Source organism: Primulina huaijiensis, chromosome 4 (genome assembly GCF_012295235.1).
Source record: "Primulina huaijiensis isolate GDHJ02 chromosome 4, ASM1229523v2, whole genome shotgun sequence".
In the NCBI taxonomy this organism is placed as follows: Eukaryota; Viridiplantae; Streptophyta; class Magnoliopsida; order Lamiales; family Gesneriaceae; genus Primulina; species Primulina huaijiensis.
Window position 1 is genome coordinate 22,497,541 of NC_133309.1, and position 15,178 is coordinate 22,512,718.

At 34.4% G+C, this 15,178-nt stretch overlaps 2 protein-coding genes across 2 annotated transcripts; both read right to left on the reverse strand.

Moving 5' to 3' along the window:
• Positions 1 to 5,092: 5,092 nt before the first annotated feature.
• LOC140974763 (cytochrome P450 736A117-like) lies at positions 5,093 to 7,048 on the reverse strand. The gene is made up of 2 exons (XM_073438245.1): positions 6,005 to 7,048; positions 5,093 to 5,782 (listed from the first exon to the last, which is right to left on the reverse strand). The coding sequence occupies exons 1-2, from the start codon at positions 6,902 to 6,904 to the stop codon at positions 5,174 to 5,176; spliced, it is 1,509 nt and encodes a 502-aa protein (XP_073294346.1). The 5' UTR covers positions 6,905 to 7,048; the 3' UTR covers positions 5,093 to 5,173.
• Positions 7,049 to 9,486: 2,438 nt separating this feature from the next.
• Positions 9,487 to 12,400, reverse strand: LOC140974988 (putative late blight resistance protein homolog R1B-16). Its single transcript, XM_073438482.1, has 2 exons — positions 10,941 to 12,400; positions 9,487 to 10,838 (listed from the first exon to the last, which is right to left on the reverse strand). The coding sequence occupies exons 1-2, from the start codon at positions 12,270 to 12,272 to the stop codon at positions 9,801 to 9,803; spliced, it is 2,370 nt and encodes a 789-aa protein (XP_073294583.1). The 5' UTR covers positions 12,273 to 12,400; the 3' UTR covers positions 9,487 to 9,800.
• Positions 12,401 to 15,178: the final 2,778 nt, after the last annotated feature.

The window sequence follows — 15,178 nt, forward strand, 5'->3', positions numbered from 1 at the left end:
GGTTTGGGTTAAAAACACTAGTACCAATATATAATGAATATGTTATTGTATTATGTCTATTCAAATTACTTTTCAAAATTCAAATTTGAATACAAAATTCTTTCTTAAAATTAAAACCACGTTAAAAGTTTGTATTGTTTATATTATTTTATTTAATTATAGTTAGAGTTTTTTGTGGGGATAGAAACACCAATATATTCAACCATCACCAAGAAAAACTTTTGATACAATACTAGTAAACCATTGTGGACAATCACTATTACACCATTCGTCGTCCTCCTTATATGATTGATAGATCAGAATTCTGGGTCTTCAAGGAGATCCCAAATTTCCAGTAATAAAGTACCACTCGGAACCAAGCTCTTCTTCTATTTGATTCATAGCATTCAAGTCACCAAAGAATCAAGAATAAGCAAACATTTGATAACCCAAGGGTGTAGACAGAAATCCAAACCCAACCGATTAGCTAGCAGTTCATCTTGTTCCACCGAATCCGAATGACGAACACAAGCCATTGAAGGGATCAAAGTAGCTAGCATTCACCCGACTAGCACTCCGGAATATTTCGAAAATCGGAAACACCCATTCAATCTTGATAAGTCCCGGTTTATATTTTGAATCATGTATTCTTTTGCAATATTCCCTGTTAGAGTTTTATACACAGTACATAAATTTATACGTATAGTACTGCATAATTGATAAACACATTTTGCAATACTTTCTCTAATACAAGCGTGATACTATTTTTCAATCATATTACAAAAATTACTCATTTATTCAGTGTTATACTTAAGTTTAACCCTTAAAAAATGTACATACAGCTGATTTGTTGTTAAATCTACCTGGATTTGAAAACAATAAATATTTCAATTTAAAATGCATCTTTCATGATCGGGAGGTTGTGTATAATTGTTCTAATATTAATCTTTTCTGAATTTACAAAAGTATGATTTTTCTCTATTTTGTAGGGTTGATATATACATAAAACAATAAAACGTCCCGTCATAGACAAAGTGAAACATATCCACGTACTAACTAATTTTAGTTGTTAATTACGTGAAATAACTGTCTATGCATCGCATGAGTGAAATACTAGCACATTTGTTTTTCTTTCTTTCTTTTTTCTCATTTTAACATGACTGTAATAAATTTACAATTTTCATTTTCATTTACTGGATTAACTATTATTTAAAAACAATTTATTAGTTAAAATTCAAATCTCAGTGTCGAGGCCCATTACAAACAATATCCTTCTTGCAATAATAAAAATTTGAGCACACAAAAGGTTACCAATTACACAAATATATATTAATTGATATCATCTGTTGGTGGTGAAGCCACGAGACAAAGTGGGATTTTCTTACGCATTGTGATCCCAAGTGCCTCTTCCATATCAAGATCTTGTGTTGACATTCCCTGTGGGATCTCCCAATCGAAGGAAAACAAAAGATTAGCGATCGCAAGCTCTACCAAAGATATAGCGAAACTGATTCCAGGGCAGCCTCTTCTGCCAGCACCAAATGGCAGCAACTCAAAATGATGTCCTCTGAAATCGATATCGAATAGAATATTTTAAGGGAAAGAATACATACTCCAAGAACACCCTTGACATGTTTCCGAAAGCAGCCAGGCAGACGACGTTATTCGTCAACGAAAATGTCAATGTGCTCAAATTCACGGGACTTGCATTGTGTTCAGATACTTGATGAATCATGAAATCCACCTCTTCATCCCGTATTCTACCGAAAGATTGGACCCTTTTAACCGACAACAGTTTTCGAAAAAAATAAGAGAAGATGTGTATATTTGGAATATTAATAAATTTAAATATAATAAAATATGCATTGATTTATTTTTTGAAAAAAAATAAAAAATGTTTTTATACTAGTAATATGATTAATAAAAAGTATAATGGTATTTCGGATAATAATAATCTGAATAATAATAATAATAATAAATGGTTGGATTATTATTATTATTATTAGTATTATTATTATTAGTATTATTATTATTAGTATTATTATTATTAGTATTATTCTCATTATTATTATTCTCTATTATTCATATTTTTAACAAAAATAAAATAAAAAATATGTGAACCGAAACAAATACACCTTTCATTTTTTCGAAAACTAAACCTATATATATTTCATAAAGAATTTTTCTTTAGAAAAATAAAAAGAGTATGTTAAATTCATCTTAATTGGTGTGATGTGATGTGTAAGGAAAACCAAAACCTTAAAGGAAAACCAGAACACTTAGAAAGAAAAACTCCAATAGACAATTAAGCAAAACTAGCTAGATTAAAGTACTTCATAATCAGAAGCACTAGACTTTGTGCTAAGTCTCTTGTAATAGCATTTTCGATTAAAATCAAATCATATAATCTTTAATAAGAGACCGGTGATATGCGTTTTTTTGTGTATCTTTTATCAGATGATGTCCCCATTTAATATGATCGTTCTGTACAAAAGTACGGTTCATTTAATGACATTAAATGAACCGTAAAAGATCATTCATTACTCGCTTTAACAAATTATATTCTTAGATTCAGGTACTCTTAACGAGAAAAAGAGTCGTTCTTTCTTGAACGTTAAATATCAACTATATCAAGGTCTCTCGAGGATTCTGAAAAAAGCCTTCCCTCTCTTGAACTTTGAATTTAATGTGAATAATCGTTAAAAAGACTTAAGCTTTTCAAAGCCTCAGAAAACCAGAACATACTTTAAAGACTTATCAGATTCAGAAAATCATTTGTGCTATCCTTATTCATACACATTCATTGTTTCAACTACCGTAAAGTGTGAAATTTTTGTAATTTGAGGAAAGAGTCTTTCCCCTATAATTAAATCTATTAAGTATTGCATTATAATATTAAGAGTTTCAATGACCAAAAGTAAGACCAACTGTATTGGATTTGTAAAGTGTGTTCCATCAAAGTCTTCTAGTGATATATACCTTCTGGAAACAGAAAAAGGAGAGACTTAGAAAGATTTTGTTCTTCGAACATCAAGAAACAAGTTTTGTGTCTTACTACCTTATACTTCTTTTAGTTTATTAATATTGTTTTGGACTATTTTCCCACTTCTGCTGCACTCTCCAAGAACGAGACCAGCTTTTAAATTCTTAAAATAATTCAGAAATACACTTTTCAGAAGCGGAATAATTTGAGTTTGAAGTATTTATTCAACCCATTTTTACACATTCCACCGATCCTAATAAGCGGTATCAGAGCGGAATAGTGGATGTAATAGAAGGTGCTCCACAAATACTGAAAAACACATAAGCGAGTTGATCAACAAAGATAAAAAAAGAGAAAATTCTGATTATGTATCTAAGAATATTTTGTATAAAACCTTTGATATGAACACCTGCAGCAAAATCAAGATGTATTTTTCTGCAAAAAAAATTTGGAGAAGTTGATCCAGATATGTGAAGGAAATAACCAGAAATAGGAAAATAAACTTTATGTAACAATGTAGAAGTTTGAGAATTTTAACATGAAGATTGGAGAATCTTTAAATGATTTTGATGAGAGATTCAGTAGCATTATCAGTGTGTTAGTAGCTCTTAGCAAGGAGTATGGCAACATAGAAATTGCTCTCAAGGTTATGAGAGCACTACATAAAGAATGTGATGTTAAAACTATGTTAATGAGAGAATCAAAGGATTTGAGCAAAGTGGAACTACGTGACATTTTTGCAGACTTGAAGGCCTACGAATTTGAATTTGAATTAAGAAATGGTGAAGAACCTTTATCAAGTCAGCCAACTAAAGCTCTTATTTTTACTGCTACTGTTCCAAATGTCTCAACTACTGCTGTTGTTGAGAAAATATATGAAAGGACTGTTGAACGAATCAGCAATGATGTCATATCATTATTTGTTAAAAAATTCTCAAAATTTATGAAGAAGAGCCACAGAACCTATCAGGATCTAGATCAAAACTTCAAGAAGGAGTCACCATATGGTGATATGGCTTGTTTCAATTGTGGAAAGGCTGGTCATTTTATTGAGAATTGTCCTAAGCTCAAGAAAGATGATTACAAGAAGAAAAGACATAGACGCAATGATAAAAATTCCCGAATGATCGCAATGGTGAGGAAAGCAAAAGCAAGTTGACATATTCTATTTTGGGACCATCGAATATACCCAATCTTGGCGGTACTCACTGGTTTATCATATTTGTCAATGATCACACACGTCTATCGTGGGTTTTCTTCATGAAAAATAAATTAGAAATGCCCAAATCTTTAAAAAAAAAAATTCATTTAATGATTGAAACACAATTTTTTTCTTCTCATATTCAGGTGTTACGCACCGATCGGGCTCGTTATTATTTAAATTTTTTTTTTGGGGCTTATATACAATCACATGGGATCATTCACCAAAGCTCATGTGTTAACACACCACAAAAAAATGGGGTTTCTGAGTGAAAAAATCGACACCTTCTTGAGATGGCTCGTGCTTTACTTTTTATGTCAAATGTTCCCCCGCTATTATTGGGGTAATGTCATTCTAACAACAACGTACTTATATGATAAATAGGACTTCGATTCATCTATATCAAAAGAGGATAAGTATGCAAATTATATAGTTACACAATATAGTTAAAACTATATAAGTGCAAACCCTTTTCACATATTTTTTTGTCGTACGTGATACCCTGAATTTGAAAAATTGAATACTAGTTTATGAAACAATAAGCCGAGCATTGGGGCGACCAAATTTGGCCGCTCCAACGAGAGGTACATTGCCTGGTTTTAGTGTGGACCACGTTGTCTGAAAATTTCAAGCAACTCCGTTGCACATTTTGAGTCCAGTTCGAACTTCGAACTTCAATGCTATCATTTCGAGTTTTCCTTAACTTTCTTGCTTAATTTTCATTCATTGAGACAACAAATTCTAATTTTTTTGTTATTCTTTAAATTTAACAATTAAATTTAAAAAAAGAAACGTTAGGGTTGAATTGAACCAGGACCCAACGGTTAATCGAGCCGGAACCCGAATCCAAACCCAGACACGGCCTGTGGCCACGTCTACTGACTACTGTATAGAGATAATATTAAAGGAATTATTATTGCATCAAAAATAAAATAAAAAAGAACTTGCTATTGTGAATTACAACCAGACACTCTTTTTCCAATGACACTGTCAAGGACTTGTGCTCCAGACTAGAAATAACTTTGAGTTGCTACGACAAAAAGAGGATTTTTCCTATGAATGGTAACACCTGGATGCTCTATGGCATCCAATTCCTCCCCTTTTTTCCCATCAACCAAATCCCATTCAAACTTTTGCATAAGATTAGCTAACACAAGTTCAACACTTGCCGTTGCGAATGCGATCCCTGGGCAACCCCTTCTCCCGGCACCAAATGGGATAAACCCGAAATCGTGCCCCTTAAAATCTACTGAAGAATTCAAAAATCTCTCCGGCATGAATCTTTCGGGTTCAGTCCATGACGCAGGATCTCTACCTATAGCCCATGCATTGGTTATTACCATTGTCCCCAATGCAATATCAAATCCCATGATTTTAAGGCTGTCTCGTGCTACTCTGGCTATGAATGGTATTGGAGGGTGGTAACGAAGAGTTTCTTTGATCACGGCTTTCAAATAATGCATTTTCTCCATGTCATCATCGGTGATGTCCTGTCTGCCTTTAAGGATTTCTCGGACTTCGCTTTGCAGTTTCTTCAAGACTGTAGGGTGGCGTAGAAGTTCGGTCATCGCCCACTCCAGTGTTGTAGAAGTAGTATCAGTTCCCCCAACTAGTATGTCCTGTTTTGAGATTGTTTGTGTCATGCTAAAAGTTAGTTAAGACTTATTGTAACAGTACAACTGATGCTTTTAAATGTCTTGGTGTTTGAAATATAGATAATGGGAATGTTTTTAGATTCAGATCACAATTTTTTGTGAAAAAATCTGTAAATTATGGAAGAATCATTGTGTTTGGAATGAAATTGAGTGTGTGTTGTGACTTTAGAAGAAAGAAGTTCTCACCAAAATTATCCCTTTGATATTATCTCTGTCAATGTAGACACCAGTCACATTATCCTTGTAAATCTTGAGCAAAATGTCAGCAAAATTCTCTCTGCTTTTTTCCTCCTCCACCACTGCATCACCTTTATCTTGGCCTGTATTCATGTGCTCTTGGATTACTATCTCCAAGAAGTCATCAAATTCTTTAGCAATGCTATCAACTTTAGCATCAAAACCGCTTACGCGGTCAATCCAAGCGAGAAAAGGTATAAATTCTCCAATCCTTACCCTTCCCAGCAGATGTAAAAGCTCCTTCAGAAGCATTGGAAACTTATTCCCATCAGTGTACTTTCTTCCAAAAGCCGATCTGCAGATCAGATCATTGGCGAGCGACAGAAACAATTCACTCAAGTTTACTGGCAAACAGGACGAAGAACATGACTTGATCCTTTCTATCAAAAGGGCCGTTTCCTCCTCCCTTATGGCATGGAAGGACTGAACCCTTTTAGCATTCAAAAGCTGGAGAATACACATGCTTTTCATTTTCCTCCAATACTCGCCATAAGGCGCGACAAGTATATCCTTGGAGTTGTAGAATAGTTTGTCTGTGATTCTTGCAGTAGGCTTATCAGCAAACAACAGATCATTTGTTTTCATTATCTCCTTAGCTACATCAGCTGATTGAACAATGAACACCGGCTTGCTACCGAAGTGAAGAAGAAAGACCGGCCCATATTTTCTCCCCAATGATTGCAAGGAACGGTGAGTCAGTGGACTCAACTGATGAAGATTTCCCAAGATTGGTAGCTTTGGTGGTGATGGTGGTAATCTTTTGTTACTACATGGTTTATACAACCATATTGTAACAAAATATACTAAGAATAGACCTGTCAGAAGAAGTAGAAATAGATTCAACAACATCTTATGTATCAATCTGAATTCGTCGGAAAATCCAGATTTTTGTTCACCAATGTTCCAAGGAAGGGAGGAGGAGGTGCTTCAAATGTAGTAATAGGTCCTTAAACGATGATTTCAATGGAGAAAATTGTTGCGGTTAACACAAAGTCAACCCATTTTGGAACTAATTATACATGTATTTGTATGTAAAAAAATGTTTAAGACACAAGAAATTTAGTGATGTAATAATTTGGATAAAATATTTCTACGATTTGGACATCAATAATGCTTATGATTTTCTTACCAATGTTTCACGAATTTTTATCTGTGAGACGGGTCAACTCTACCGATATGCACAATAAAAAGTAATATTCTTAGCATAAAAGTAATATTTTTTCATAGATGATGCAAATAAAATATTCGACCCACGAAATTGATCCGTGAGACCGTCTCACAAGAGTTTTTGTGTATAACATTGATGACATTGAAATAACCGATTAAATAGAATTAATTCAGAATTTCGTTCGGGTTAATTTAAAAATTCGGTTTTTTTTTTTTAAAAAAATTCATTATTTTGGTTTATTCGATTTGCTTTTGGTTTTTCTTAAAAAACTGAAATAACTGATTTTTTAAAAATGATCTTTAATTTGTTTATGTAGGCCTTTTTTTAATTGAATTGGTTCAATATTATGTATTTTTCCATATTTAAGGATCATTATAAATTTAATTATAATTATTTTAATAATAAAGTTCTTGATAATTTATTTTAGGAATCAAGACTGGTAATTTATTATTGTCTAACTCCACTTATTTAATTCAATTAAGTTAACATGGATAATTTAGTAAATAAATAATTCAAACTCACATTTTAAATAGTACACTATAATTTTAAATATTTAATTAATTATTAAGACCAAGAGATGTAGAGAGAAGATTCCAAAGTTTGTTTCTGTCACCTATGTTGTTGTTACCGCTTATAGGTGATCAACATGGACTTCAATCGGTCTATACAAGATAAATTTCAATTGAAAAGCACAACAAATGAAATTGAAATTGTCGAAATAATGGCTAGAAAATAACGAGTAATGTTTTCATAAACGAATCGATCGCGATCGAACCGATCTATCTTATAAAAACAGTTCAATCGGTCGGACTCTTCGATTGGACAGCTTGACTGGAAAACTGTTATATTATATAAAATAATAATAATAATATAATATAATAAAAAAATATGTTTCAAATTCTAAAGATATTAAATATGTATATAAATAATAAAAATATATATATTTGTCAAAGTTTAAAATCTAAATAACATACATATAATCAAATATAATTATATCTATATTTTTTTAACAAAAAAATAAATCAAAATTAGCTCTAATACTACTAAAATTATATTTTAAATAAATTTTAAAATTCATATTATATATATATAATTAAAAATAAAATTTATAATATAAGAAATAATTTTGAAAAAAGAAATATAAGAAAATAATCAAATTTAAAATAAAAAATGGTGAAACAAACGTACTCGTTTTTAACCGGTCCATCGGCACTTTACCAGTCCGACAGGCACTTGACCAGTTTGATTAAAAAAAAAACCTTTTTAAGACTAGATCCGGACCGGACTCGTGGCTGGTTCTCGGTCGAAACCCGCTGATCCAGTCCAATTTTAAAAATTAACTTCAAAAATGAATTCTGTCTTTTCAAATGCATCCTTGAAGTGTATGAATAGCATAGGATCGTCTCAGGTTTCTGCACCAACTTCATAATCCGTTCTAGTCTCTAAAAATGTCAAATTATTTGTGTTTGTGGGTATTCTCGAAGGTGTCATTCATAATTTAAGTAAGTGGACTTATGTATTATTTTCGAAATGATTGTACCTAACTAGAAAATCTGCTATATTTTTAACCAAATGAACATGAATGCATTTTTCTGAAAACATCCTGTTATGAACTTGTGTATAGATTCTGGAAATGAAATGATGTTACACTGAAAAGTTCGTATCCGAGTGTTTGACGTCTAATACTGAAAATGTTGAACTACTAAACACATAATTCCCCAGAGATTGGACTTGTAGACGCTCTGGTATACTCTGATATCTGCATTGATGCTGTTAACCGAGTGTTTGGCATCTAACACTAAAAATATTGAATTAATGAACTCGTCGTTTATGATGGATTCAACTAAAGGTGCTCTAAAATATTTTTGAAACTAAGTTTTTTACGAAATTGTATGCATATATATTTTTTTATATTATCTCACATCCACTTGTTGAGTGACAACCATATCGCTCACCAGCTCACCCGGAGATAAATTTTGACCGATGAAGGGCACATGAAGGAGAGTGAGGAGCAAGAGCAAACAAAGTATTGGTGTTGGTAGATCCGACCAAAACAACCCTATAATTCTGTTGGTTTCCTTTCAGTTGTCTAGCTATTATATATGTATTTCATTTCCGTTGCTGCATTTTGTGTTGCTGTAAAGACAATATTCGCGTTAATAATATGTATTATACATAAGGTTGTTATGTGTTGAGGTGCAATAAGATTTAAGTTGTACTATTAACACCAAGTATAACTTTTGGCAAAGCGGTAAGCGTTCGATACTACGTTATGGTATCAAGAATCCACATAAAAAGCTACATTGAATTTATGACAGGATCAAGACTAAATCAATATAAAAAAATTGTTAATGACAATTACAGTTCCACGACAAATAAATCTAGCAGAAATCATCAAAATTAACACTAGACAAAATACTACAACTTGAGAATTAAACTGCATATCCAGAGGTTATCGACCAAACTCGATCATGTCTTCTATACAAATTTGAAGGACATCATTACCGAAACTCTGTTGTTGATTCAGAATCAGTTCAGCAGAAGCCACAACTGAGGGGCTTTCTTCACCCAATTCGATCATTTCAAGTGTTGTATGTTTCCAATTTCAATTGGTATCTCTTTCAAGTTGAAGCACCAATGTATTTTAAGGTACTCAAGCTTGGGAAAGTGGGAATCATCGGCTCTCCAGTGTACCAAATCCAAAAGATAAAGCCGCAGGAATTTTAGCTTGCGAAATTCGCCCTCGTTTGGTTCCCACACTTCACCTTTGCAGGCATCACGTTTTAGTGTGAGAACTTCAAGATTGGGTAACGAACCAACCATTGTCATAACTTCCCAAGGAAGGTGACAACGGGACAAAGTTAACTTCTTGAGTGCCGCTGGCAATTTTAAGTTTCGCGGAAATTCTAACTGGGAGTAGGAAGTGATACGCAATGTTTCCAGTTCACTCAGACACAAAATGTTACTGAGATGCAAGTGGGGCCAATCCTCAACATTCTTGTCGTAAAAGACTTTGAGTTTCTTTAGTTTCGGAATTCTTTTAACCACCTCATCCGTAAATCTGAAATTTCTTATTGTCAAGAGAGTTTGAAGGTTGGCCAGAATAACAAAACTTTTGCCCTCAAGTCCTGAATTGGGAGGATCCAGTAATCGACAAAAAGTATTTCTGAATTGTACATGCCTTAAATGTGGCATCGTCCATACTTGTAGTGGTAAATGATTGAGATCAATGGAATTCCATGCATCAATAATTAAGGTTTGAAGACCCCAAATTGAGGATATAGATCCAGGAACAATCACTTCCAAACAACGAAGAGAAAGGTACCGTAAATGCACTAGTCTAATTAACTCCATTGGAAATTCACACAACCATTTTCCAGATCTCATATCCAATACTCTTAGTAGTCCAAAACTAAGCTCATTTATGATTATATCAGCATCTTGATGATACAATAGAAGTGATCGGGTTGGTAAAGGTGGTCCATTTGAGTTAAAAGTATGCTCAATGGATTCCAAAGGAGTTACTGGCTGAATGCTAACACGACGCTCACTTCTTATCCCTTTGGAATGAATATTACACATATTTTTTGACATGAAGGAACTTCTCTTTTTGAACTTTTGTTATGCAAAAGTCTCTCAAAAGATCATGGATTCTGTATGTCTTAACTTTTCCATCATGCCCCAGCTTAAAAACCATAATAAGACTTCTATTCAAAAGATCTTCCAAACATTCCTCTGCAATATCTTCCAAGTTTTTAGACTCGTTTGGCTTTTAAATCCCTCAGCAATCCATAACTTGATAAGTTCGGATCTTCGGATATCATAATCTTCTGGGAAGATTGCAAAATATAGGAAACAAGGTTTTAAGTGAGCTGGCAAGTGGTTATAACTCAAGGAAAAGATCGTTGAACATTGGCCCCCATCTGTAGCAAGAATTGAGTTCACAGTCTTGGCAATAGTCTGCCAGTAGCTAACTGTCTTGTCCACTGATAGCATACCAGCAACCACAACTATTGAGAGTGGAAGTCCTCTACAATTTTTTATAATCTCCTGACCAATTCCCTCCAAAAGCGGAGGGCAACATTCCCCTCTGAACGCCTTCTCACGAAACAAGTTCCAACTCTCACTAGAACTAAGAAAACTCGTGTCATGAAGACGGCCAGTAGAGGCAGCATGATCTCCCACATTGTTTAGCCGAGTCGTCAAAACAACCCGACTTCCATTATTGTCATCAGGAAATAACCTATTGATTTCATCCCACACCTTAGTATCCCATATGTCATCCATCACAATGAGATATCTCTTACCTTTCAAACTTTTGTATAGACGTTCGGCTAATTCTTCACTGCTAGTCTTTCTCATTTCTGGACTTAGCTTGCAGCTTGTTGAATCTAGAAGCCTTGCCAAGATCTCATGGATTTGGTATTCCTGAGATACTGTTGCCCAAGCACGAACATGAAAGTGATAGACAATAAGTGAGTCGTCAAATAGATTTCGCGCAAAAGTAGTTTTTCCAATACCTCCCATCCCAACAATCGAAATGACTTCACGTTTAGACGACGAACTTGTTAGCCAGTCCTTTAATTTCACCGTGTCTTCAACCAATCCAACCATAGAGGGAATTTTGTCACAAAATTTGGGTCTTGATCCATTGGTAGGCAAATGATTCCTTTGTTGCAAATAGATTAGGTCCAATATACCTTTAACCTTCACCAACTCTTGTTGAATGGAATGTATCTCTTCTATTACTGTATCCAATTCTAGGCAAAAAGTTCGGTATCTCCCTATCCTATTCCTTCCACATAAAAAGAAAATGGATATATAGGATTCAATGATATCCTCAGCTTTATAAGCTGTCTCTCTAATTCTTATTTCCAAATTTTTTACTGATTTGCTAGTAAACAACGAATAATTCTCCAAAAAATCATACAGGAAACTAACCTTTTCTTGGAGGGATTCAATCTGTTGTTTTTCATAAAGAACAAAGCGACCAGGATCCATGAGTTGTTGAAGAATTTGCATAAGGGCTAGAACTGCAGCATAAGCCATCGATCTCTGGTTTTCTCCTAAAAAAGATACGATCTTGCAAGAGAACCTAATTGTGCTTTTGAAAGAATCAAAAGGAGTAATGGTTAGCTGCAATAATAGTGAGAATCAATTTATTTCTAATGTAAAGAGATTTAATTTTAATGGTCATGTATATTATTTGTTGTAGTTGTGTTTATCGTAATTTAAAAATTGACCTGTTTTATTTAAATTTAATATATTAAAAATGTTAAAAGTAAAAATTAATGATAAAAAGTAAAAATCTCAAAACTCTCAATATATTAAACTAAACACTTTATAAAATTTTCTCTCTACTCAATTGTGATTTTCTTCACAAATTGAGAGATCTATTTATAGAATTTCTTTGGAAATAATCCAAAAANTTTTTTTTTTTTTTTTTTTTTTATGGGATTGTATTGGTTTCGAGCAAACAATATAGCATTTACCAAAACTTGCAAGTATTTAGGAACTTGTGGTACTGCATTTTTTATTTTCATTTTCTATATATTTTGCTAATAATGATTCAGCTGATTTATAGTTTGTAATTTGAGTTTTAGTCTTGTAACTTGTCAAATGTCGGTTTTCATCTCGTAACTGTAATTTTTTTTTGGATCCTTTTTTAACCCAAAACTATTACATTCATTAAATATAATTTATTTGACATTGATATGCTCGTACTTGAGAAATGAGAAAATGTCAAATGAGAAAAAATAAAACCTATATTACAACATTAATATTTATATAAAAATAATTCATCAACGTGGGTGTAGTGCTAGTAGTTTATTAAATTCCTACTATATCAATTAAGCAAAATAAAATATTTTCTTTATATCCTTCACGCCACCTTTCATAGGAAGGATGATCCAATCATTGAGGAAATCGAATTCAGTGTCATCTTTCGGCAGGTGATGTGATTCAACGTTGTGCAAGGCTTGCAAATCAAATAGCACATGTGTTACGTGGATTATTCAAGAATCGAAGTCGATTTGCTTTATAAAAAAAAGATATTGATGTGACTTCGTTGAAATGAATGAGCCGGGTAAGGAGCTCCAACGGGTCAAATCAATAATTTATAGTTTTTAGGGAATTTGAGTGAAGGTAATGGCTTCAATAGCACCTGCAAACAATGAAAGGAACTCGTGAATGGACGCCGGAGGGGTGTTCGGCGTGGCCACTCCAATGCTTAAGTCAGCAGGTTGAAGATGAACACAAGCAATATTTGGGAGAAAATATGTATAATGCTTAAGAGTTCAAAGATTTCAGAATCAGTAAATGAGAAGGATATCTGCTATTTATAGGAGAAAATGGGGTAGGTACCTCGTTTCCTGCGCCTACCTACTAAATATGTCAAGTCGGCCGTCCATACCTCCTGATGACTTATATGACACGCCAAAGTCAAGTTGCTCTGACAGATTAGACGTCCTGTATCAATCATACTCAAGTGTGGTTTAATTCTCGAGATGGCCCGGGCAATTGATTACCCGGGTACTTATATGAGAGCTCGGGCGATGATTGCGCGGGAGACCGGGCTGTTCGAAGAATACTTGGGAAATATGTAGTGCTCGGGCTCTTGATAGTGTCCGGGTCATCAGCGACCCGGATCCTTATGGGGGTATCACCACCCATCCCTAAAATAGTCGGGCTAGAGCTTGACTCGCTGTCCCGATCAGTCCAAGATAATTAACAGTGCACAGAATTGAAGCTTTCAAATATCGCAGAGATGAGATGAGATGCTGAGCCCTCCAATCCCCCGGATTCATAATAACTTATTGTTTAACATTCTTGGGCCCTGTCGCTATTACCACGATGACACGTGTCATAGCATGAATTCCCGTCTAAAAGACGTTTCGCATTTCGAGAAGTGGATAAGTCTGACGCCTTGATAACCGTACACGTCTTTTCACATCTTGGCCCCATTTCCAAAAACGTATCCTAGACGTTCGTGCATTTATAGATCAACGGCTGTGATTAGATCCTTCCTCCTATACATAGTCATTCACCCACTTTTCAATTGTACTAACAAACTGTCATCCAGGAAACACAATGGCTGGTGCAAGTAGTTCGAAAACTCCGAGTATGACCGAAGCCTTCAAGGAATCCGCTCTAGAGATTCGAAAATCTACTATGGAAGATGAAGTGTTTCACGCAATTCTTGACTACTGGGAAGAGCTTCAGGGGCTGAAACTTCTTTATGATTCTGGAGAAGCTATTACTCCTAGCCTGGTGGCCAAACTGAGGAGAGTGCGAGAGCATTTGCATATAGCTGAGTGGGTAGACGTCTTTACAGATGGTCGTATCTACCAATTAATGCTTCGGAAAGAAATAAAAATCCTTAAGCGTATTGCCGATTCAGACAGCTTCCTGAAGACTTCCACCGGGCCTTTAGCTGCTTGGGTGAAAATATGGATAATTGCTGTAGAGGAAGAATATGATGATGTAGTACGTGCTAATGTCTATGGTTGAATAAAATACTAATTCTAGCATGTCTTTGTCGTTACTTTGTTGTAATCCTTTAAGTTTATCAGTTGATACATATATATCGCGAGTAGGACAAGATTAATTGATAAATCATAATGCCAAGCCTTAACATCTCCCGGGCTTTCCTTGAAATGCCCGGGCCTCTAGCCTCCCGGGCTTTCCTTGAAATGCCCGAGCCTCATGCCTTCCGGGCCCTGAATACGGTGCTCTGTCGGTTATTTTTCTCGGGTATTCAAAGAAACGTCATTATGACACACGCTTCGCATTCATATCATTCCATGTTCCAAGAATTTGTTCATCCCGATACATTGATATTTGTAGCTCCTTCTTTCTTCATAAATGAAAAACGTTTAGACTAGCACATGGCTCTCCACCTTCTTCCACATTAAATACCACCTGTCTATCAATAAGAAGATGAAAGTGAAATAAGA

Coding starts and splice junctions, on each gene's coding strand:
- LOC140974763 (XM_073438245.1), bottom strand. CDS start 6,904: ATGTTGTTGAATCTATTTCTACTTCTTCTGACAGGTCTATTCTTAGTA. Junction 5,783..6,004: donor ATATCAAAGGGATAATTTTG/GTGAGAACTTCT, acceptor ATCTCAAAACAG/GACATACTAGTTGGGGGAAC.
- LOC140974988 (XM_073438482.1), bottom strand. CDS start 12,272: ATGGCTTATGCTGCAGTTCTAGCCCTTATGCAAATTCTTCAACAACTC. Junction 10,839..10,940: donor AGAGGAATGTTTGGAAGATC/TTTTGAATAGAA, acceptor GCATAACAAAAG/TTCAAAAAGAGAAGTTCCTT.